The sequence below is a fragment of the Phoenix dactylifera genome, chromosome 2 (assembly GCF_009389715.1).
Source record: "Phoenix dactylifera cultivar Barhee BC4 chromosome 2, palm_55x_up_171113_PBpolish2nd_filt_p, whole genome shotgun sequence".
Taxonomy (NCBI): Eukaryota; Viridiplantae; Streptophyta; class Magnoliopsida; order Arecales; family Arecaceae; genus Phoenix; species Phoenix dactylifera.
The window spans coordinates 20,589,497-20,616,235 of NC_052393.1; the positions used below are offsets into that span (position 1 = coordinate 20,589,497).

Consider the following 26,739-nt stretch of genomic DNA (forward strand, 5'->3'; position numbering starts at 1 on the left):
AACAAGATAACCCAACCATGCACGATGGGCTTCTTTTTCTCTTATGTACTTGTTTCAATCTCGGCCTAAAATGAAACAGTTAAGAGTTGTTTGTAGAGAAAAGTGACAGATGTGATTCAGGAAGTTACCTCTACATGTTTTAACCGACTAAAAGGGAGTTCCAAGGCGAGAATAATGCGTGTTTTGTTCTTTGAATAAAACTGTATTCACTACCCCACCCCCCACTTTTCTATATGTTTGAAGTATCATGCTGTGGGTCAGATGTTATATTATTCCTTCTTAAGTACTGGCATGGAGCTATAAGGAAATGAATGTGCTCTGTTTAAGGATATTATTGGTATTCAAAAGATAATGGAAAGAGCCATGTAGTGTTTTTTTCGTAATCTTGACTCTTTCAGTTTTCTTTATTGTGATGACTAGATGTATTTTGAACATGTGGATCTTAGTTTGGACTTCTGGAAAAAAAATATGTCATCTCTTAAATTCATTAGCTAAGCACAAAAGTTGGGTTTAATTTTCTTTTTCAGAAAAAGTAAAAGAAAATTAAGAAAACTTTATGATATTCTAATTCTTTGCTCTTGGTTTGATTTGTACAAATAGTCATGCTTTTGAAAGATCCATGCAAGGTTCTCAATCTCGGTATTGGACTCTGTGTAGGCATCATATTAGTAAAGTGTTGGTATGCCCAGTATAGGGGTTAGTTTAGGTATCGATACGATATGGTATGCTTAGTATGAGATTGTATGCACTGGTATTGCAAATCTTGGATCCATGAAGTAGTTAGAATTTTGTGGGCTTCAAAAAAGTCCCCCCCCCCCCCCTCCTTTTTTTTGAAGAAGCCTTGTTATTGGATCGAACTAGGATCCATCAAAGAACACATCATATTTAACTTCAGTGCTATAGCATTTCCTGCACTTTCTTTACTATAGAAATTAAGCTACTTGTGTCACGTCTACCTTTGTCCATCACAAGTGGTCAAACACATTGAAACATCTATTTCACTATATTTGATGGAAGCTACTTAAGTTTTACTTGTACAACTTGTTTGTACACGAAGAATACATTTATGTTATTTGTTCACCAATACTCTTGCACTTTCTTGCATCTGAAGATATTAATCAAGCTATTCATTATTACCCCCAACCTTCTGTTAAGAATATAACGATCAATATGTTGTTAAAGTATATTGCCATCATGAAATTTAGTTCTAGAAATCTCAATTTCAATTCATTTTGTGCAAGATAGCTCTATTTTGAGTAGGATGAAGGAGACTCTAATCCCCGATTTCAGGTTCTACCAATTTTGACGTAAACTAATCAAGTTTGGCCAGTTTCATTGGTTTTGGGTCAGTTTTGGATAAAAATGACAAAAACCAAACATGAATGATGTATTTATTTATTTTTTGGCTTCAGGATACAGGTGCCAACTGTTCCAATCAATGCCAACCATGCCTTGCCAAGCCAACATGGTGTAAGGCACTTGGAACGCACGTCTATTGTGATACCCTGTGTATCACAGGGTATTGTCTCATGCTAACTCATATAGATCCATGCTAGTCAAGCATGTGTTGATGCCACTCCCTATCAAGCCAAAATTTTCTCTTTCTTTCTTTTTCCTCTTCTGCATGGCACATGTCGGCATGGCCAGCATGCCCATCAGCACTAGCACTTGGATCCTTCATTTGGGTTTAAACTGACATAATGGAATTATTTCTTCATTTCTTAAGGTATAATTGCATAATTATTTTAGGCTTACGTAATTTTCATTTTCTAGTTGAAAGAATGGGACTCAATTCACTTAGCAGCATTCTTTGTTTATATGAGTTACTCTTTCAAACAGTGTTTTGGATTTTCCAAATGTTATCAATCATTCACTACTTGCAATCTAACATGCAAACATATGAATAGTCCAAAAGATATAAATAAATAGATAAAAGAACGTTTTAGTACTTCTAAATTTCTGATCAATTTAAAAGTATTGAAGAATATAATGAAAGGGAGGAGGAATCCATGGTATATATATAGGCTCAAGCTGGGTCTTCATCAATCTAGAATTGCATGCTGTAGCAAGAAGTGATTGATATCATGTGCTGTCAGAAATATGAACCAACTATTTTCTCTGGGCAGGATTTTTTTTTTCTGGTTGGTTTCTGTTTGGCATATTTGGGCAGAAAGAAACCAGCGAGGGACATAGAAAACCTTGTGGTTCGAAAATGTCCTCCTTTTGTTCAGTATTGCATGCAGACTTGCAAGCTGGAATCGCAAGATTCTCATAAATTGTCACTGTCTTGAATATGTGAGGCTGTTCCTTAAACCCTGAAGGGAACCAACCTATCTGTTTTTCTTGGAAAGAGCTTCAGATGGAATGAATCAAATTGTATAGTGATGGTAGAGGCTCCGTATTACTAAAACACTTCAGCTTCTGAAATCTGGAGTGTCAACACTTCTGGAAGCTTGGACATGGCATGACACATATCGGTATCCCAAGAAATGGATGCCTTGCTCATGTCAGCAAGAGTTATCAGTACTTGGCATAATTTTTTGGATGCCCCATCAAAAGACCCTGTAGAGCAAGTTACGGAACTTCAATTCTTAATTTGTTTTCAAATGTTTAATAGTCACATCACATTGTTAGATGCTTACTGGAATTTGATACCTTTTTTTTGTCTGTTATAATACGATGGAGCATGGACTCGGTGTTTAACTTTTTTTGAAAAAAATATACTATCAACTACTCCACATAGTCAATAAATTTCCTTACATTTGTGCACACGTGCACACATGTACACATGCAGGCACACACAGCACAGATACATAGGTTGAAGTGTCATTGCTCTTTTGGATGCCTAAATGCTTGGCATTTTGCCAATCTTTGAAGCAGAGTTCCCTTTTAAGGATGCCTAATTTAATGTCAGAATATATCAATTGTGTGGAGCCTGATGAAAGGTGATAATTTGGATTTTTAATGCAATTGATGGTTGCTGTCGGTTTTGATAGTTCATATTTGTAGAAGAATCAGTTCATGGGATAACTTTAAATGTCACCTTTTGTTCCAGTTTTTGCCACAATTTAAGACGCCTAGATGATGGAGCAGAGGATAGCGTAGAATAGGGATAATCTGATAGTCAAGATCTATTAGATAGGAGATGAAATGAATGGTGTTTGGTTAGTTTATCTCCTATATCATTGCAGAACAGCATCATTACATAACCTGTCTCTCGACTTTGTTTATTTGTCCAGAATTTGTGTTTTTGTCAATCACTTCATTATTTATCCTTCTGTAGACAGACTCTTAAGCTGTAATCCTCACTTATATTGCATGCTGTAACATTGACTTGAGAGCATTTCTTTCATTTTTTTTCCTTCAGGACAAGAATGGTGATTCTGGTGAGTCAAATTTATTTCTGCATGTCCAAACTCTTAGGAACTTTCCAATTGAAAAGATCTATGGAGAGGTTGTCATAGTACGTTTTGATTCCACTCTTGTGCTGGAAGCATTGGACTCTAACAATTTCTCATTAGATAAATCTCTTTTCACGATCAAATATTTGTTTAATGCTGGGGCAAAAGTACTTCTAGTCAGTAACTGGGGTCGACCACATGATCCAATGCTTCTCTCTGTGGAGTCCCTTGCAGGTTAGTATCATTCCTGTTGTCAAAACATGTGATTTATCCTTCTTGTAGATTACTATAGAGCTCACAACGATGCCAATCCCTCTTTACTGTTATGATCTTGCAATCAGTTTTTCTTTTGCTATTTCATAGTATCTTTGGGAAATTTCTATTTTTATCAGCTTTATTAGGCATCATTACTGTTAGGTTGCAGATTAAATGAATATTAGAAAATCTCAGATAGATATTTATTTAAATTATCTTGGCCTATAATCTGAAAAAAATATTTTGGTTTATTGACTTGGTTTTACTTCAACATTAACAATTAACAGACCGTTTGTCATCACTTCTCCAAGTAAAAGTTGTGCCGGCAAATGATGGTTCTGGTTTGATGCAGTCCAAGATGAACAAGTGGGAGAATGTAGATATTCTTCTTCTTGACAACCTGACAATGTTCAGAGAAGAAGTTGCCAATTGTTCCAAGTTTTCTGAGAAATTATCTTCAGGCGCCACCATATTTGTTAATGATGCTTTCTCCTTATCACATAAGATTCTTGCATCAACTGTTGGTGTCACTCGCTTTTGCCATGCATCTGTTGCTGGCTTCAATTTTGAGGAGGAACTACTCCAATTGAAAAATATCAGCAAAACCACTAGACAACCATATGTTGCAATTGTATATTCTTTGTCCTCATTCATATTTTAATTAGTAGTCATCGCAAGCTATGCAGATTTGGTAACTATTCTTTATAATATGTTTTTTGTTAGATTGTAAAGTGCAACATACTCTTTTTTTTTTTTTTCAGTTCATCTTCTATGTCAAGTTGCCAGGGGTAAATGGAATTGCTTTTGCAGAAAGTCTTTTTTTAAAACCATATGAAGGATAGCCAACAACATTAGTATTATCCTTATTGTTTTTCCAGAGATGGACTTTGGGGGGTTTTGAAATTAGCAGTGCATAATGAACCATATACATTGCTATAGTTAGAAATACCTACAATAACTGGTTTGTGGGGATCATGAAATGTTGCCCAGTGTTGGTAGAGATGGCTTTGCTGGTGGAGGACTACATAGTTAAGGCAAATTGTTGGAGGCATGGTATGTTGTACTAGCTTGAATCGGGTGATACGGGGCATATCGTACCGTACCAATTTGATATCGGTACCAAATCCGGATGGCGTACTGACACTTGGCATGCCAAGCAAATTTCATACCGTACCGTACCGATACTATACTAGTGTGGCACCGGTACGGGGCCCGGTACCGAGACAATGAACCTTGGTTATAGGTATCTCCTTCTATGTCTTTTGATCTGGCCTCAATTTTCTTTGCTTAGTGGAAGTGGGGAAGGTTCTATTTAATCAACAAAGTTGTTCATATAAGTCATTTCAATACAATTACGTTAGAGCTACTGTGCAAGTGCATAACATATAAGCTACCATTTGCTAAGTGTGTAACATATCCAAAAATGTTTGATTTTCAGTACTGACAACTTATCGGCAAATTCGTCCCAGTTGCATCTTGTGCACATAAAAATGTATTCTACGCATGATGAGAAGTTTTAAAAGACTTGTTATCAGTTCACTTGATCAGCAAACCATCAGTAAACTACGGATTGCTTTGATGATGTAAGAATTGTCACTTGATTTCTTTCACTAGTTGCAGCATTGCAAGAGAGTTTCCCAAACCCCTTTTTTCTATGGCACTATCAGAAATAAAAATATTACTATCTAGTTCTTACGTATTTAGTCCAAAAATGAACACCTAGTATGTATTTAGTCCAAAACTGGACACCTAGCAACCTATAATGCTCGTAGTTGATACTTAGCGTAGTAATGAGATTATACGTCACATAGTCACTGGCAAAAATCAGTTTCAAATTATTGCTTGACCACACTAGTTTACTGTGATTTTTGTGGTAGAACCATAAAGCTCAATCTATACAATTGATTTTCTTCACTCATAAGGTAGCCATTTACATTTTTTTGATTGCTCTATAGTATTGTTAGTTTCTCTTCTCTTTTGCTTTTTTGGCTTATCTCTGATCATGCTAGCAATCCTATTATAATTGCTGTTGTGCTCTTCCATGCCTTCGCAGAAAATTCTATGATCTCAACACATAGGAAGAAACAAAATATTTTCTCGTTTTCTTCGATGTCATGGTCTGGTGTAATGAAATGATCCACAAACAATGATTTGTCATATGGTTTTTTGTATGGCTTCTCCATCTAAACTGTTATGGTCATTGCCATACATGATGGTGACTTGAGTGTCTACCAGATTACCATCAATGTTACTTTTTCAAGAGTGGGTGAAGTACTCATTGGCATTTTGTCCACCACTTCTGTCATTCCAGCCTAAAACTTGATTCATGTAATTTATATCGCTATTTGTGGACTTTTTGACAATGCTATTTTGTAAGTTTTGATTATTTTATAGGTAAGACTTTCATCCATCATGGGTTTGAAACGGGAATAGATTTGCTTTAGATGCTGATGTTGTGGGTTCTACATGCATACATTGTTTTGCCATGTACTGTATGCACTTATATATTGAAGGAAAAATTCTATTATAATTATATATGATGATTCTCCGTTTGTTTTGGAGCCTTGCATCAGATATTACATCAGTCTTCAATCCCATAATTTTTTGAATTGAACTTTTAACATATCATAATCATTGTAACATCGATTTCTTGACTAAATAAATTCCCATTTATTTCTTCATGACTTTATCTTTCAGTTTGTTTTATTTACTTGCATGTTTTGATGGCAGTCATGCTAATATAATTATGAAATGAGATTATCTTCTTACAATTCACAAACCTCTCAGTATCACATCTGTAGGGGCGATACTAATATGAGGTGTTTTTTGAAACTTGTCAAAATCATCAGACATGTTTCTGAACTTATCCCAGATTCTTTTCGCTGCACTATTCTTTTGCTAAGCATGACCAGGATGTGGAATTGTGGATAAATCTCGTAATTGAATAGACATGCATCTTGGTACTTAGTAAATGATTTTACATGCATCTTTATTTTTATTTTTGTTTTTATCTTGCTCATCTGTATTTTTTTACCTGTCTTTTTATCCTAATATTCCTGCACTTTGGTGCAGATTGGAGGGAGTAATTTCTTGGAAAAAGCAAATGCGTTGCATCTTCTTGCCTCTAAATGTGATGGACTATATTTTTTTGGGAAACTCGCATTTCAAGTAATGAATGCTCTGGGCCTCTCTGTCCCTGGATGTTTTGTGGAACAAGATGCTGTTGGAGAAGCATTGAAACTAATCCAGCATGCACATTGTAGAAAAATTCCAATTTATTTTCCAAATGATTTTTGGTGTATTAATAATAGCAAACAGGACCCATTGGAGATATTTCCTTCAGGCAGTATCTTGACTGGTGAGTGTTAAGTTGTTAATCTTAAATCGTGAGCTTTCTCAGGTCTTAGTTAATCACACTTCTTGTGCTCTTCTTGTTCAAATTAGCTTTTTTTGAGGCTTGTCCTTTTAATTTTTCTTTGGTTTCTTTTCTGTTCCACATACATTAGAATTAAGATCGCATTTTTGCTTATTGTTCAATCAAGATTGGTGCATGCTTAAGTTTCACTTTCATTTGTCTATTTTGTTTCATTAATTGCCTTTTGCTTTACAATATTTGATGTTATGGCCTTCTCTATATGGAAGTGATCTTAAATTAGGCAAGCATTTTTGAGAACAGTTGACCTATGATAGTAATCAGGCAGATCCATAAAAGTAAAGTTTTCTTGAAGGATACGTGACAGACAAATTAGATGATTTGTAATCTTGGTCTTTTTTCCATCCTCTGTTTGCTTTGTTGTTTGTTCAATTTTCCAGTTGATAAGGTCATTAATTGTTTTGATAATATAGTTATTCCTGTAAGCTAGGTTATAGCCCAACAGGCGTGCCCCTCTTCCATTTGAAAGAGGTTCCTAACTTAAATCTTGGGAGGTGTCGCTCAAAGTGTTTGGCACGGGTTATTCTTTCAAAATTTCATGAAAACGTTTGGTGGTCGGTGGTCCTCCAATCATTATTATCAATATACATCCAGTGGTTCTTGACTTTTGGCTAATCTTTTTTATTACATTAAAAGGTCTCTTGATTGATAACTTGGTTAAAATCTTCCGAAGCAATGAATTATTTGCTATTGTTAATGATCATTTGGAGCATTGTTAATTGATTATTAATTTCAAAGGGGGAAATATCAGTAAAGGCAATAATAATTTTGTATTCCCAATTGCAAACTATATTCCATCCAACCAATCTAATTCCATGTTATTAATTAGCTTAGGCCCAAAAATATAACTGTTTATTTGAAAACACTTATTGAAGATCCCAATATATCCACATATGAAACCATACATGTGAAAGAGAGGAATTCAACAGATCATCATATATCTTAAATATCCTTCCCTTGAAAAATGCAAGGATATGTAATTTCACTGGGCATTAAATATATCATAATTTTCTCGTGATTGACTTTCTTGGATGCATTTAATACCTGGTTAAATTACAAGAATACCTTGATAGCAAAAAACACAAAATATACTATTATATTTTTCTGGTACTTGGAAATGAGGAAGGTATTTAGGTTGTTTTACATTGTATAGCTAATGCATGACTATATTGAAACCAAGGATTTAAATTTCAAGCTACAGACCTGTATCTCTTATTGGTGAGTGTAGTACATAATGTGATGTGGGCCAATATCAAGTTGGCACAAGCTGATACGAGGCTACTTCATATGTGGCCCCCCCCCCCCCCCCCCCCCCCCCCAAAAAAAAAAAAAAGAAGAAAAGACGAGTTGTATCAAGCAATATCAGTTGATACGACATGATTTGGGATGTTACAAGTTAGTATGAAGATTGGTATGCAATTTGAGGGCACGCAAGGGGTACCCCATATAGATTCTTGGTTAGTATGGCTAGTACTCTGATCCTTGTTCTAAAACATATCCATGATATGGGAAATGTTAGAAGCATAATTTTTTACTTTTTGAAATTTCATGCTAATAAAAATAGGACCTAAGTTGTGAGGTAAAAATGGTCTCTTCTTCCTTTTTAACATTCGAGCTAGCATGGTTATAGCTTTTTATATCTTACCAGACTGCATATATCTTGAATACACAGCCTTGTATATCTGTACCTGATATGTCAAGTGTGTTTGTCTTTTAGGTTGGACACCTATAGATCTTGGGCCAGTATCATTGAAGGAACTCTCTTCCTTGCTTTCAATATGTAAGGTATGGCAAGCTCATCATGCTAGTGGTTTGATTACCATAGCCAAATCCAAGAAGCATTGTCCTCATCTATTTGTGGATTTTAGTAATTTTTTGTTAATTATTGTTTAACATTTGTTATCATCTAAAGTTAAATCTTTCATTGAAGTTAATTGTTTAAAGGCTTTTTTTCACTGGTTCCATCAAGGTTAGTTATAGTTCCTCCCTTTGCACTTCATAAAGTTCAAGGTTTGAGTGTTCCACAAGGTGTTGGATTAAATTTTGCTCCTTTCTCCATTTTTAGGATTATCTACAGAGTAAACCTAATCAAAAGCAGCCTGACCTGCCTAGCCTAAAGCTCCTAGCGCGATCTTTAGGCGGGAATGGACATTCACTATCGGCTTGTTGGAGGGTGCCAAGCATAGTTTCTTCAGTCTGATTTGGTGGGCATGATGCTTAAGAAAGTTTACCACATCCCTATCGTAGTTTGGCCTTCAGCTGTTCCTGTTCTTGTTGGCTTGATAATGACTCTTCTCCTCCTTAAGACCCTGCTCAAGATGTTCTCTCTTGCCCCTACTAGAGACTCAGGAATGTAGGAACCAGAGTTTTGATAGAGGAACTCTGGTTTTTTTTACTGAAGAGCTGTTTGATCTGCCAAAATTCATAATTTTTATATTAACTGAGTATAAAGTCAGATTTTTAGTTTTTTCTTCTAGTAATTATTGTGTAATACATTTCCATGGAAAGTAGATGCATTTTTATCCCAACCATTTGTGCTCAGCTTCATAGATTCTCATTCACCAAGAATTCCTATTTAGGGCCACCTTTGATGTGATTTTATGCCTTTCTACATCTATTCTGACAACTCCCATCCATGTCACCTTAGATCTTCCCAACCCCCTACATCCTTCCACACTAAAACAAAAGTTTTGCCACTTCCGTTTAGCATCTTAAGTCGGATAATAGAAATGCAATTGTTGACAAACATAATTTAAACATATGAAGCATAAAATGCATCTCAAGGAATTTAACTCATAAATTGAACTATCATCTACAAGATTAAAGAATACAAATGCAAGACAAGAAGTTTTGATTTTAAAGAGAATCTTGTTAATTGTCTTCTTCCTTAACCACTATATAAAATGATTTTAGCTATTGATTTCTCATGTAAAAATTCCAATATGTTTATGGAATGTGCAGATCATGCATCAATAATTTAAATCTGAAGGGACTGAAACCACACTGGCCTGTATTAGTATATCTGTGATATTTTGTGATAAAGTCCAACTTAGATTAGTATCTGCTAATATCCATTGGTATAAAATACCAAACCACATCTCATATGTCAAGTACAAGTCTAAAACATGCCTAAGACTAAGAAAAGTAGTTAACTTGTCAAAATTAAGATTTTAAGTGTCAGATGCTAGAGCCAGGCTATGCCAGTGCATGGCATGGTAATGTATCATGAATTGAAAGAGATTGAATAAAATAACATATTTTAGCATGCCATTTGAGAACATTTTTACAAACTTGTTTATTTTTCTGTCGAATTTGATTGAACTGTCAACATTACATAGCACAGCACACATGTTAATGTCATTGTCACACCCCGAACCCAACACTCGGATCGGCTATATGACACGGCCACATACTCCCTAGGGCAAGGCCTGAATATTTATTACAACCTTAATATCATTGAACAATAACGATCTTAATTCATAACAATTAACAAAATTGGTACAATTACAAAATTTAATCATCCAACTAGTATCAGTGGTCTATCTAATCGTTCTTTCACCCGTGATCCCAACTATAGCCAAGTGCCAAACGACCTGCAACTCTAAAAAAGAAGAGGAGAGGTGGTGTGAGCTTTACACTCAATAAGAATCCCCACACATCCATACCAATACAATAATATAAGTTTGAAAATAGCAAGAAATTGTCACACAATCATGAAATCACAAACCGACTATTTAATACTCGAATAAACAATATACACATGTATATCAAATATCAATAGGAATCCCGCCACTCAAGAGTGATATATCATACGATATCTCATAATTCTTCAATAGTGTTTTCATGCTTTTCATTCCATTCCATTTTTAACTTGATCCGGATCAAATATCTTTTTTACTTTGGGCCAAATTTCGGTCACATTTTCTGCCCGTGACGGGGCTATCAATAGCTGTCACATTTTCGGCCCGTGACAAGGCAATCGATAGTATAATATTTTCAGCTGGTGATGGGGCATTCGATAGTACCACATTTCTAACCTGTGACGGGGCAACCGATGATAACGAGATCAACCCAAAGTTCTTTTCATTCAATCAAGTTTACATCCACACACCAACTTCTTTTTATTTCCAGCTTTAAACTAATCATGGTCATGTCTTCCGCCCATGACGGGGCAATCAATATAACATGGTTAGTTCATAATAAATCTATTAGTCTGATTATGCAAGTATAAGTTATACTCATATATGTATCCATCATACTATCATCAAAAGCATACATAATCAAAATATTACTTAATACAGAAACCATCCTAAAAACTATTCTTACTTCTTACTTATCTTGATCATTAGCATATCATACATATATATGTACAAAATATCTATATCATGCAGGTCGGTGTACAAGGATTCTTACCTCTTTGCTGACAACCCAGGCAGATTAATTACCTGTCCATACCACGATCTATGAATCGGGGTGAACAGAACCCTGCTCAACGTCTTCTTACCCAGAAGATTGTTCTCCTACAGAACCAAATCAACATCAAAAATCATTCGAGGTATCCGACCGCCCAGAACTCTTTACTGATCTACTAAAGGGTCCACCATCACGTAGTAACCTCAAACTACCACCGAATCCTTTTAACCAAGAATTTTTACGAAGCAACTAGAGAGAGAAAATACCAAGATAGAGAGAGAAGCCAACCTGAAAATTAGGAACCCTCATACGGTCGCATAATGCCGATTCGGAAATCTTCCTATGGTTGCATAACGCCGAGTGGAGACCAATACCGGCTCGAAGCTCAAGGTCACACAACACTGACCGGAACTTCTCTAAGGGTTAGCCCGACTTCACAAAATACCTAGACCCGCCACTGGTCCATTAAAACATGTAGAGAGGGAACGAGTAGAGAGAAAGAGTGATAAAAAAAACATGAAGAGAGAGAAACTAGAGAGAGGAGAGAGAAAATAATAGAGGAAGAGAGAATCGTGAGGCTCTCTCTTTCTCTTTCCCGAATGGAGGAAGGCCGCCTCAGGCGGCAGCAGTCGTTGGTGAGCCACGCCCCTCGGTGGCGTCCGACGGTAGGCCAACGACGACGAGCCATGCCCAGTGGTGGTCGACCAAACAAGAGAAAAGAACAAAAATAGGGGAGACCTTTGCCGCGATCAATCCGGCGATTCACCGGCCAAATTCAAGGGAGAGACGGTGGCCCAACAACCAAAAGAAAGAGAGAAAGACCGACCACTACGACTCACCTCCAGTGAACTCTTCTAGCCGGATTGATGGCGAAATCTCCGAGTATATCCCACAGTAATAAACTCAAAAATTCTCTCAAATCGGCAACAAACTCAGGTGATCAATAGCGAGGCTCGAAGGAGGGGTGAGGTCCCTATAGCGAGGCTCGAAGGAGGGGTGAGGTCTCTTAAATAGAGGATTTTTGAGTTGATTATTGTGGGATATACTTGGAGATTTCGCCGTCGATTTGGCCGGAAGAGCTCGCCGGAGGTGAGTCATGGTGGTTGGTCTTTCTCTCCTCTTTCTTTTGGTCATTGGGCCACCATCTCTCCCTTGAATCCGGCCGGAAAATCGCCAGATTGATCGCAAGAAAGGTCTCTCCTATTTTTGTTTTTTTTCTATTTTCTCTCTCTTCCTGTTTTTCTCTCTTTATTACTTTCTCTCTTTACTCATTCTCTCTCTACATGTTTTAGTGGACTGATGGTGGGTCTAGGTATTTTGTGAAGTCGAACTGACCCTTAGAGGGGTTCTGGTCAGTGTTGTGTGACCTAGAGCTTTGAGCCGGTATTAGTCTCGGATCGACGTTATGCAGCTGTAGGAAGGGTTCTGGGTTAGCGTTATGCGACTGTACGAGGGGTCCCGAATTTTTGGGTTGACTTCTCTCTCTATCTTGGTGTTTTTTCTCTCTAGTTGATTCAAAAAAAAATTTGGTTAAAAGGATTTGGTGGTAGTTTGAGGTTACTAAGTGATGGTGGACCCTTTAGTGGACCAGTAGAGGGTTCTGGGTTGTTGGATATCTCAAATAATTTTTGATGTTGATTTGGTTCTGTAGGAGAATAATCTTCTGGGCAAGAGAACGTTGAGCAGAGTTCTGTGCACCCCAGTTCATAGATCGTGGTATGGGCAGGTGATTAATCTGTCTGGGTTGTCAGGAAAGAGGTAAAAATTCTTATACACCGACCTGCATGATATAGATATTTTTGTATATATATATGTATGATATGCTAATGATCAAGATAAGTAAGAAGCAAAAATAGTTTTATGATGGTTTCTGTATTAAATAATATTTGATAGTATGATGGATATATATATGAGTATAACTTACATTTGCATAATCGGACTAACGGATGAGGTACTTTGGACTAACTATTTTATATTGATTGCCCCGTCACGTATGAAAAACGTAACCATGGTCAGTCTAAAGCCGGAAATAAAAGAAAATTGATGTGTGGATGTGAACTTGATTTATCATCGGTTGCCCCATCACAGGTTGGAAATATGGTACTATCGAAGGCCCGTCATAGGCTGAAAATGTGATATCATCGAAGGCTCTGTCACAGGCTAGAAATGTGATACTATTAGTTGCCCCGTCACGGGCTGAAAATGTGACACCTATTGATGGCCCCATCACGAGCAGAAAACGTGACCGAGATTTGGCCTAAAGTTGAAAAGATAATTGACCCGGATCAACTTAAAATGGAATGGAATGAAAAGTATTGAAAACACTATTGAAGAATTATGAGATATCATATAATATATCACTCTTGAGTAGCTAGATTTCTATTGATATTTGATGTACATATGTATATTGTTTATTCGAGTATTATTGATAGTCTATTTGTGATTTCATGATGTGTGTGACAAGTTTTTGCTATTTTCATACTTATATTATTGTGTTGGTATGGATGTGTGGAAATTCTTATTGGGCTATAAAGCTTACACCACCTCTTTCCTTTTTCTTTTAGAGTTGCAAGTCGCTTGGTACTTGGCTATAGTTGGGATCACGGGTGAAAGGATGAGTAGATAGACCATCACTGATACTAGTTGGATGATTAAATTTTATAACTGTACCAGTTTTGTTAATTGTTATGAATTGAGATCGTTATCGTTCAATGATATTGAGGTTGTAATAAATTTTCAGGCCTTACATATTCTCTAGGGCTTTGCCCTAGGGAGTATGCGGCTGTGTCATGTAGCCGACCCGGGTGTTGGGTTCGGGGCGTGACAATCATACCTTAACTAATATAGGCACAAGAAACAATTCTTTGTTCCATGATTTTTTCTTGGATCTAATAATAGAAAACTAGGAGTTTACTGAAGACATATCTTACTGAGTTAGCACCAAATGGTGAAGTATGCAGGTAAATCAAGGATGTCATGTCATTGATACATTTGTATATGACAACAAAAGATTTTTTTAAATGCTCAAGATGTTTTGGTTCATGTTGGGTAATGAAGAAGGTCTTGGCACACAAATGAAAATGAAAAAAAATGAGAATGTTAAGGTGGATCACTGCTAAAGCTCAGAAGGGTAGGATGAGAAATGAGCATACTAGAAGAAGCGTAAGGGTTGCGTTGGTCAAGGACTAAATAGTGGAGGAAAAAAAATATAGGAGCATTTGCATAAACGATCTGACTAAGAGTAGGCAAGGGTAGAGGCTCTATTGTGCATGAATGGTCAAGAATCGGAGGAAACGTTATAACAAAATTTGGATGACTTTGTGAAAAGGACTGGGCAAAGCTTGTAGCAGCAGAGACATAGTCTTTGGGAGAGATAATAGGGTAGAGGCTCTATTGTGCGTGAATGGTCAAGAATCGGAGGAAAAGTTATAACAAAATTTAGATGACTTTGTGAAAGGGACTGGGTAAAGCTTGTAGCAGCAGAGACAGTCTTTGGGAGAGATAATAGGCAAAGATAGATTCATAAAGCTAATCTCAAATAGCTGGGATGCGGCTTGTTTGTTATCATTTATCGTCATGGAAGATTTTTATGATTTACATTTAATTTGCAACTCTTCATTATCATAAATTGTTTCTTTTCTTTTATTTTGTGCTTGTGTGAATAATTCTGCTCCTTAATTAGGTTTCTTATGCCTAGAGCTGACAGATCTCCCCCTGCATTTCCATTGATGTTTTTTATCTCTTCTAATATTAATATTATATCTAAAAGGTGTTATATTTTTCAACAATATCGTTTTCATAGTCTCTGTTTTTGTATTACAGAAGATTCTATTGATTGGTTCAATCAAATTTGATTCAGTAAAAGACACAGTGGGAGCATCTAAATTGGCTCTGATGCTTCAAGGAATAAGCATGACCGGCTGTGATGTGACGGTTGTTGGGAATGCAGCCTGCAAGGCAGTTGCAGGAACATCATGTTCTGTATCTCAATATAAAATGTTTAATAACGCATCAGTTGTTTGGGAATTTCTCAAAGGAAGAATATTGCCGGGTGTTGCAGCGTTGGATAGAGTATGCCTGTTCTGAACTCTGTATGATTGTGCCTCAAGCTCATAAGAATTACTTGAATTATGTAGATCAACCATCAAAATTTGTCTTTACATATAGTTTGGGATAACAAATTGTAACATGTACTTTTTCTAGAGGTTGCGTTGTTCAGACAATAACTTCAGATGCATGTTGTAAAGATTTATTCTAATAGTCGATTTTAACACTGCATTCTTTCAAAGTTCACTTTCAATCTAAATTTGCACTTTTTTCCCTTAAGTGAGAAGTGATCGGAGTAAAGTTCACTTTGGGCAATCTCTGACTCAGTATATTGTAAGATGCTTTTCATAGTCTGTTTGTCCTATCATCTTATATCTACTGTGATGACCCACCTGGTTATTAGTAAAATGGAATCAGCTTTCCACTGTGATTTATGATAAAGATTTTGTTGAGCGGTTCCACAAAGTACCCACTTCTCATTCTCCACCCAATTCTCTGTACCTTTGTTTGTATTGGCTTTATTAAATTTCCAGCTTTGTCAGTCCAATTTTGCTTAGATACCCAAATATTGACCAAATACTGTTCGACTATTGTCCTCAGATTGTAACTGTTGTGTTTTTTGCTTTTCAGCCATTCTTGATCTCCACCCATCTTCCAACAGAAATCAGTGACACTCCCCACCTGCAGTGTGCTGTGCTATTTGTTTGGATTTTGGAAGAATGTAATTTCCCTGCACATCATTTGGCCTATACGTCACTGATCCTGCCATTAATTTCTTGGTTTCTATTGATAAACCCACCCTTTTTGCAATCTGTTGGTACTCATTTTATTCTTTTTTTTTTTGGATATAGCCAACTGGACCATTTCGGTTACTTAAATTGTCTGGGAGCCTGGGAGAAAATCATTTTGCTTAGATAATAATGGGGACATAAGTAGATCATTCTTGGCACATGCTCCAAAATTCAAATGACCTCCAGAGAGAACAGATTGTATGCTCGCCCAAAGAAATCCAAGTTAATTAAAGTGACCTCATTAACTGGATAATCAGAATAAATTGCCTCTTCCATCATCTGCCTTACTGAATATAACTGAAGGAGATTACAATTACTATATAGGATGTTAGATTTTCCACTGCAACTTTCTTTTCTGAATGTACATATGAGTGCATATGGCAGAAACCAATTTTCAGATAATTAAATATTTTCTCTTGTTAGTCAGTTCCTAGTAGGTTATATTTTTATCATGTTCACCATAGGTGTAAAACAGAGCAAATGAAAATGAACAATTTAAGTGTATTTCACATTTTTAAACACTTGCACTGCAACTTTGCTAATAGTTTCTGGTAATCATCAATCGAAACACATATTTTTCACAAGTATACTACTTAAAACTACAAACCAACATATCAAAACTATTATCAAGGAATATAAATTTTAGAAATGAAAGATTTTTAAAAAAGCTTGGTGCTCTTATGCTTAAAAGTATATAAAATAGATATCATCGCATATTGGTCTGTGTGCCTATAGTCTTGGTCGGCGGAACCGTCCCAAACCTAGCCATATCGGTGGTGGGCTGGAACGGTTCCGGCAACCAAAACGAGAAACCGGCGACGGATGGGAGAGGGAGAAGGTAAGAGAGGAAGAGAGAGAGAGCGGGGGAGGGAGGGAGAGGGAGAGGGAGAGGAAGAGGGAGAGGAATGAAGAGAGAGAGAGGTGGAGGCTGGCCGGCGAAGGGCCGGCGAGCCGTGCGGAGGGAGGCGAAGGAGGGGTTCTACCTCCGATTTTTCTGTTTCATTTGAAACAGGGGTTCTGGAGGGGGCCTTTTTTTATTTTCGCAATTTTTAAGTGAAGTCGGAGCTCCTTTTGAGACCCTGTTTTAAATGAAACAGGGGAACCGAAGGTGGAGCCTCTCCTCCGCCTCCTCTGCACGGCTCGCTGGCCTCCTCCACCCTCCTTTTTTCTCCCTCTCTCTCTCCCTCTCCCACTTTCTCTCTCTTTTCCTCTCTCCCGTTCTCCCTCTTCCCCATCCCCTCTACTGTGTTGGTATGGGCTCGGTACGAAACGTCACAAGGCCATACCGACCCGTGCCGCCGAGCAATTGGTCTAGGCCTTGGTTCTGGCACAACAGTCCTTGCCTATAATAAGAAGCAGTATATGCATAAACTAGATCAAAAAATATGACAAGATTTGAAAATATATCATGTAGGTCAATTGAATGGTATGATGTATTAATGATTTTGATGCAATATGTATTGTTTTCGGTGTTTTTTCTTAGTCATGATTTTTGAGTTTTAAGGAGAGGCGGATTAATATACTGCAGCATATTTATTCTACTGGACCATGAACAGTAACTGAGCCAAGCTGGGCAATCATTCTTCTGTTTCAGTTTATGCCTAAATTAGGGAGTCCTAATGTGAATCTAATAGTGAGCCAGCTAGTCTATTAAGGAAAAATTTAATTTGCTGTTTAATTTTGGTCTATTTCTGAATCTCAGACTTAATTGTAGGAGGATTAGCAGCTGGTTTAGTTTAATATAAGGGGATTCTGCCGGCTGTTTGTGGTAATTTTTTTGGATTTTACGTGATGTCACTTGAGAATATTTTTGGCCATGGGCCTTCTTTTTCCTCCTCTTTCTTTTTCTATTCTTCTCTCTTCTAAATTTTTTGCTCTTCTCTAGTTTCTTCTACTGCTGAGCAAATAACTCTCCGTTTATATTAACATCCAGCAGACTAAATGCTGTTCTCCTATCTGAATCTAGTTCTGAATCAGTTTCTACTGTTGTCATTCTCTAAACAGCAGATCACTGATCAGTCTTAAGGTGATTGCTATTACATTAATCAAATCTGTCCGGTGAGAACTGAGCCAAAGGTTGCTGCAGATCTACATCATGTAGCCATTAAAACTGAACAAGGCTAGATCAAATTTACTCCAAGTTAAAGTTGTAAAAAGTGCCTTTCTTAACACACTGTATCTGTTAAGCAGGCACAGTCCCATTGTTAATTATATGTACGAAGTATGAACTAATGGCAAAAGATTGGTCTGCATTCCTTGCACACATTTATCTATTACATCCATTTATGGTGAGTGCATACTGATTCAGACTTGCTCGAGTGGCTCCTGTTCTGTTACTACCTCCATCTAATTCAAGGCAGGTTCTGCAGTTCATATAATGATATATCTCAATTCTACATTCATATGGTGAGGGGTGCTCTTTTACATTACTTGACCAGAGTTACCTTTGTTGATTGATGATTGACTTATAGAATTTTTAATCAGCATGGAACAAAAATTATTAGGCTTCCTTGTCATTATCTACTAGACTACTTGCTTTGTGTTAGTTTGTTGAAGGAACTATTAGAAGCCCTGCCTTCATCATGGATCCTACAAGTGCACTGATGCATGATATAAAGTTACTGGTACATCCACCATTTTGTTTGTAATCAGTCCCTAAGTTCTATTTTTTAGTTAAAATTGAGTCAAAATTGGAAATTATTGTAATGATTAATAACTGACATTAATGTATCTCTTTTCCTTCTGTTAAGTTTCTAACTAGAAGAGACCACACGCACAAAAAAGAATGTCTTTTTGTTTCCCAAAGAATTTCCCATTCATCTGCTTCTTCCTGTTTGACTTTATATTTGGTACATTTGCAACATAATCTCAAATAACTGAAACAAGAGTTGATGGTCATGGTCATAGGTGTAGTTGTGGCTATGATATTGTTTATGTTTTGAAAATAATGAAGTCTAGTGCTTAAGCTCGATGGCCTTGAATTTAACTGTTCTTGTATTGGACATCCTGAGGAACCCGAAGAACTGCTTAACCTTTTTTAACTAGTAGTGGCTTCATCAGGTTTATTTTAGCTGCCAAAACGAATAGTGTTGGTTTTGAAGTGCATAACATGCTTTCTATGACATATTAAGGTACATTGATGTGCACCTTTTCTTTAAAGTCCTTGTTTGCAAACAAGCTATTAAGGGAAAACCTTAGATATTTTCTAGATTATACTTCTTAACATTGTGCAACTTCATGACAAATACTAATTGCGACGATTGATTTTCCTTAATGCATCAAGATTCCTGTATCAAGACGTAGCCATGCAATTCATATTTCTTCTTTTGTTAAGGATCATCATCCCTTTATTCTTTACTTCAACCTAATTTGCTTCACCAACTCATGATTGATAACTCTCTCTAGTCAGTCTTAAAATACATATCAGCCTTTAATTTCTGTCTTGAAAAAAGAACTTACAAATTTGAGTATCGATTGTCCTGTTGTTGGATGTAATCCACAAGCAACTTAACACCCTGTTCACATATTTGAATTATGGCACTATTTTTACCATTTGATGAATTTTTTAGCATTTATTCCTCATTGTCCGTACTATGTGTATATATTCCATATATTTTTTGTATCAATTATAGCCACTACTAGTTGTGTAAGTTTGTCTAGGAATTAAGTTAAGACTTTATGTTCATAGTGATATCCATACTAAACCTTCCACAGAAATTATTCAACATATGGCATAGATGGAAAATGAACTTTACAATATTTTTTTAAGAGAGCATTACATTCCTTTATATTTTGTGCTTTCTTCTTGCAGGCTTATCCCCATGATCTTGATTGGAATATTGCTTTTACTGATCCATCTCAACCTTTAATAATTGATATTGGAAGTGGTACATCTCTCTTTTATTTACTTTTCATCCAAAGGCAAATTTTACCACCTTGAAGCTTTTAATACCATCTAAAGATGATCATTATCTATAATTTAGAATGTTGCAAATTAATAAAGAAGAATGCATGTCATTAATATTAGAATAAGATAAACCAATTAGAATAAGATAAACCAAGTGATATCGTCTATTAAGTATTGGTCATGGGAATTTTGCAAAACAACTCGATTATGAAATTTGCAAAAAAAGACCACTTTTTCACGCCTTAGTTTGTTTCAAAAGTTTACTGAACCATTATAGCGCTGCCCTCCTAACTACTTATAAGAACATTTCTAGTGTGCACTGACCCATAAGACATGTTCATCCACTTCCAATATGCTTGCATCCATTACCAATATTTGTGCATCGACAAAGATAAACATTTCATTCATTTTAGGGATAGGGGCATAATGGCCTTTTTTTGTTTTGTTGCTTGTATTTTTTGTTGTTTTAAATGATTGTTGAAAGGTTTTTAAGGTTGGTTTTTCATAATTTAGGATTAGAGAAGATTTTTGAGCCTAGAATTGGGTTTATGGTGCTATATTAGTATTTTTGATAAAGGTGCTACATGACTGAGCTCTCTCTCTTTCCTCTCTCTCTTCTTATGTTCTATCTTGTATTTTGAGGATGTACTAGCTCAAAGCCTCTCCTTGGGCCTTTAGCCACTAAGGCCAAACTCCAAAGTCCAAACCCTAAATCCTCAAAAACATCCTCTGCTTCTAAATTTAACATAAACAAATCCTCAATTGTCTCTATACAACCATAAAAACAACGAACAAAATAAAAATAAAAAAAATGGCATATTGGTGAATTATCCAAACGCCAAGTCGTCCCAAGTGTCAAAACAACTATTATCGATGATGCAGGTACATGGACGTCATACAACTTGCATGCTATTTTCAGAGTATTAAATGGCTGAATTTAGAAAAGTTATTAATATAAAAGTTTCAGGTTTCTTTCTCTTCTTTCCAACAAGCCTAAGAACATTAAAATCCGAGTTATGGTTGGAAAGTTATAGGTATTTTAAGAGACAAGTGTCTTTTGACCTTTTAAATTCCCTAAGAGAATTTAGTTTTGGCTTTGATGTCTTTTATTGTGTGAGTTACCCATATTAAGGTGACTCTTGATCTTTCATTTTCTTTTGTCTTTTCATGTTACCCATGACTTGCCTATAAATAGTCATGAATTGTAATGAGAAGGCATCCAAGTATTTGAATGAAAGTTATCTTCCTCCTTGCACAAGAAATTTATCTTGTCTTTTCTCCCACTTCCATTGGATTGCAAATTGATCCAAGCGGTATCAAGTGGTATCAGAGCCAAGTTATCATCTCTTGACGTTTCGAGAGGAAACCTATCGCATTTCTCGTGGTGGTGCTAACGCAAGCTTCAATCAACCATGGCGAGCCAAGGCAACCTAGGTCCTTCTAGCAATGAAGAACCTCGTAGAGAGCGAGATCTTCGCGACATAGAGAATGATGAGTTGCGGCGGCAAGTCCAAAACCTTACCGAAAGGTTGGCTCGTTATGAGCAAAACCCGAGTGAAGAGGAGGGCGGCACCACTGAAGAAGATCGCAACACCTTCCGTGACCAAAGTTCACGTCATGGTAGGAGGAGCAACTCTTCTTCATCTCATCGACATCGTCATCAATTTCGATTTCCAGACATCAGGGTAGACATTCCTGAGTTTGAAGGAAAAATGCAACCCGACATCTTTCTAGATTGGCTTAACACTGTTGAGCGGATTTTTGACTACAAAGAGGTCCCCGATGAGCTTAAAGTGAAGATTGTAGCTATCAAGCTTCGAAAGCATGCATCAATCTGGTGGGAGCGCCTCAAGTTGCAAAGATCAAAGGAGGGCAAAACCAAGATTCGTACTTGGGAGAAAATGAAGAAAGAGCTTCGCAAAAAGTACCTTCCCGAAAATTACCTTCAAGATGCATTTCTCACTATGTATCAATTCACTCAAGGGATGCGAACCGTGGAGTACACTGAAGAGTTCGACAATCTTATGGTTCGTTGTGGTGTAGCAGAGGCCGAAGAGCAAACAATAGCTCGTTACCTTAGCGGATTGAGGCGTGACATCCATGATATGGTACACCTTCATTCTTTTATTTCTCTTAATGATGTTATTAAACTTGCTACTAAGGTGAAACGCCAACTTCAACAACGGCGAGAAAAGGGTTTAACAAATGCTCCTGGAGGCCGAAATTTCAAGCGTGAGGGCATTCCTAACCGGGGGAGTGCATCACAATCTCATTCGTCTTCTACATCCAAGCCAACCACAACGGTGAAAAAAGATGCTTCATCTTCTTCTCGGCCAACATCATCTCGACCTCAATGTTTCAAGTATTCTGGCTATGGGCATATTGCTTCTGAGCGTCCAAATAGAAGAGTGGTTTCTCTTGCCGAAGAAGGTGATGGTGAAGAAAATGAGTCAGATTCTATATATGATGAAATTGAAAAAGACATCACATATAGTGATCATGGTGAAGCTCTTGTGGTCCGTCGAACCCTGAATTCAATACGAAGCAAAGATGATCATATGTGGCTCCGGCACATCTTTCATACTCGATGTACGGCTCATGGCAAAATTTGCAATGTCATTATCGATAGAGGAAGTTGCGAGAATTGTGTCTCAATGGAGATGGTGGAAAAGTTGAAACTCAAGATAGAACCTCACCACCACCCATATTCTCTTTCTTGGCTTAAGAAAGGAAATGAGGTAAAAATTTTCCAACGTTGCCTTGTTCAATTTTCAATTGGAAAAAATTACCGTGATGAAATATGGTGCGACATGGTTCCTATGGACGCTTGCCATTTACTTTTGGGAAGACCATGGTTATTTGATAGAAGGGTTGTTCATGATGGATACAAAAATACTTATGCATTCTTGAAGGATGGTGTCAAAATAACCCTTGGGCCTTCAAAAATGGACAACACACCCAAACCCATTAAGGGAGAGGGAAGTACCTTTTTGTCCATGGCAGAATTTGAAGTTGAAATTCGAGAAGCCTCCCAAGCATATGCTCTCATAGTGGTGGAATCTAACCCGGAGGGCAATTTATTGCCACCCAAGATTACTTCTTTTTTGCAGGAATTCCGAGATGTGACTTCCGATGAAATTTCTTCTGGTCTTCCACCAATGAGAGAAATTCAACATTGCATTGATCTTATGCCAGGTGCAACTTTACCAAACAAGGCGGCATATAGAATGAGTCCCAAGGAGCATGAAGAATTGCAAAGACAAGTGAACGAGTTGGTGGCCAAAGGTTTGGTACGTGAAAGCATGAGTCCATGTGCGGTTCCTGCCTTACTTGTCCCCAAAAAGGATGGAACATGGCGCATGTGTATTGATAGCCGAGCTGTTAACAAGATCACCATCAAATACCGTTTTCCTATCCCTCGGCTAGACGACATGTTAGATCAACTTGCCGGCGCTTGCATCTTCTCCAAGCTTCATCTTCGAAGTGGCTATCATCAAATTTGCATGAAACCGGATGACGAATAGAAGACGACATTCAAGACAAGAGATGGACTATATGAATGGCTTGTGATGCCATTTGGGCTCTCTAATGCACCAAGCACTTCCTCATGAATCAAATCTTCAAGCCTTATATAGGTAAATTTGTCGTTGTTTACTTTGACGACATTTTGGTCTATAGCAGGGATCAAGAGCAACACTTGGAGCATCTTAGACAAATCTTTATGATGTTGCGAAAGGAGAAGCTCTATGTCAACCTTCGCAAATGCGACTTTTTGATCGATAGCTTAATATTTTTGGGTTATATGGTCACCTCCAACAGCATCAAAGTTGATCCTAAGAAGATTGAAGCTATCTCTAGTTGGCTGGTACCTCGTACCATTCACGAGATCCGGAGCTTTCATGGGTTGGCCACATTTTATCGAAGGTTTATACGACATTTCAGTTCTATTATGGCCCCCATCACAAATTGTTTGAAAGGTGGATCCTATCAATGGACTATGGAGGCTCAAGAAAGTTTTGAGAAGCTTAAGGTATTAATGACAACGGCCCCTATTCTTGCCTTGCCGGATTTTGAAAAAGTTTTCGAGGTGGATTGTGATGCCTCTAATGTGGGCATTGGTGCGGTGCTTAGTCAAGAAGGATGCCCTATTGCCTTCTTTAGCGCCAAACTTGGAGATGGGCGAAAGAACTATTCAACATATGATAAAGAATTTTATGCTATTGTTGAGGCTCTTCGTCATTGGCGGCACTATCTTGTGACTAAGGAATTTGTTCTCTATTCCGATCATGAAGCCTTGCGATTCCTCAATACTCAACACAAGCTTAGTGCAAGGCATGCCAAGTGGATTGAATTTTTGCAATCTTTTACCTTCACCATCCGTCATAAAGCCGGAAGTCTCAATCAAGTTGCGGATGCTCTTAGTCGAAGACATGCTTTGTTGTCAACCTTGGAGATTAAGGTAATCGGTTTTGATTTCATCAAAGATCTCTATTCTAATGATGATTATTTTGGCGAGATTTGGGCTCGATGCAGTAATGCTCCTCATAAAGATTATTCAATTCAAGAAGGTTACTTATTTAAAGGTAACCAATTATGTATTCCTAATTGCTCTCTTCGCCAAGCAATCATCAAAGAAGCCCACAATGGAGGACTTGGAGGACACTTTGGCCGAGACAAGACTTTAATCCTTGTCAAAGAAAATTTCTTTTGGCCGAAGATGAGAAAGGATGTAGAGAGACATGTCAACTTATGTCGAACATGCCATATTGCCAAAAGCCGAGCTCAAAACACCGGCCTTTATACTCCTCTTCCTGTACCTTAAGCTCCATGGGAGGATGTAAGTATTGATTTCGTTCTTGGTCTTCCTCGCACTCAACGTGGAAAGGATTCGGTCATGGTGGTTGTTGATCGATTCTCTAAAATGACACATTTTGTACCTTGCGAGAAGACCTATGATGCATCTAAAATTGCTGATCTTTATTTTCAAGAGATTGTCAAACTTCATGGCATCCCAAAGACTTTCACTTCGGACCGAGATCCAAAATTTATAGGACACTTTGGCGGACTTTATGGGCGAAATTGGGCACCAAACTTCAGTTCAGCTCTTCTCATCATCCACAAACCGATGGTCTAACGGAAGTGGTGAATCGAAGCCTTGGCAATTTTATTCGAAGTTATTTGGGCAACAACAAGAAGCAGTGGGACTTAATTCTTCCTCAAGCGGAGTTTGCATACAATCGCTCAAGTAGTTCTACTACCGGTGCTAGTCCTTTTGAGATCGTCTATGGGTGCAATCCTAATGGCCCCCTTGATCTAGCTCCCCTTCCTCATGTTGTTCGATTTAGCGGTGATGCAGAAGCAAGGGCTAATGAAATCAAAAAGATGCATGAGCAAGTTCGATCCAAGATTGAGAAGAGCAATCAAAAGTTTAAGGAGAGAGCTGATAAGTATCGACGCTCGACATCATTTAAAGAAGGCGACCTTGTATGGATTCATCTTCGTAAAGAACGATTCCCTCATGGAAGATATAGCAAATTACAAGATCGTGCCGATGGACCATTTCGAGTTCTTAAGCGTATTGGAGAAAATGCCTATCAAATTGAACTTCCTGGTGACTATGGAGTTTCTGCTACCTTCAATATTTCTGATCTAATTCCATATCATGATAAAGAAGAGGCATTGGACAACTCGAGGACGAGTTGAGCTTCAACCGGGGGAGTATGATGCAGGTACATGGACGTCATACAACTTGCATGCCATTTTCAGAGTATTAAATGGCTGAATTTAGAAAGGTTATTAACATAAAAGTTTCAGGTCTCTTTCTCTTCTTTCCAACAAGCCTAAGAACATTAAAATCCGAGTTATGGTTGGAATGTTATAGGTATTTTAAGAGGCAGGTGTCTTTTGACCTTTTAAATTTCCTAAGAGAATTTAGTTTTGGCTTTGATGTCTTTTATTGTATGAGTTACCCATATTAAGGTGACTCTTGACCTTTCATTTTCTTTTGTCTTTTCATGTTACCCATGACTTGCCTATAAATAGTCATGAATTGTAATGAGAAGGCATCCAAATATTTGAATGAAAGTTATCTTCCTCCTTGCACAAGAAATTTATCTTGTCTTTTCTCCCACTTCCATTGGATTGCAAATTGATCCAAGCGGTATCAATCGACCTACCTGGTCATCATCCTTGTTCATCCCCTCTGGTACCAACCAAGATAGCCCAATTTTTGATGTACCAAGGTTCTAGACCTATCCAATGACCTAGAATCTCACTGATCTAATTTGAGATGGCCAAGACGGATCAATGCGGACGGAAGCTTTAATCCTTTCGAAGAAAATGTTGCAAGGATTAAAGTTGAGTGTTAGCAATATAGGAGCAAAAACTAAAACAATAAAGTTCATATCATGATAAACATCTAAGTTTAGTATCTTAAGTTGAGTGGAATAGATCTTAAGCTTTTCAAAATAATAAATTTTCAAGTAAAATTCT

The 26,739-nt window shown here is 37.3% G+C and overlaps 1 protein-coding gene across 15 annotated transcripts in view; it reads left to right on the forward strand.

Moving 5' to 3' along the window:
* The window catches only part of LOC103721309 (phosphoglycerate kinase-like), a 39,329-nt gene that overhangs the window by 1,178 nt on the left and 11,412 nt on the right, over window positions 1-26,739 (forward strand). For 13 of the 15 annotated variants that reach the window (XR_005510712.1, XR_005510713.1, XM_039123639.1 and 10 more), the window contains exons 4-9: window positions 3,368-3,635; window positions 3,944-4,287; window positions 6,729-7,014; window positions 8,807-8,874; window positions 15,325-15,573; window positions 20,152-20,227. Coding sequence is in view for 13 of the 15 variants with exons in the window: in XM_039123639.1 (XP_038979567.1) it covers window positions 3,368-3,635; window positions 3,944-4,287; window positions 6,729-7,014; window positions 8,807-8,874; window positions 15,325-15,573; window positions 20,152-20,227 (1,291 nt within the window). In the remaining 2 variants the exon portion in view is untranslated. The remainder of the gene's footprint in view (window positions 1-3,367; window positions 3,636-3,943; window positions 4,288-6,728; window positions 7,015-8,806; window positions 8,875-15,324; window positions 15,574-20,151; window positions 20,228-26,739) is intronic. The other 2 variants (XM_039123642.1, XM_039123643.1) reach the window with 2 other exon arrangements.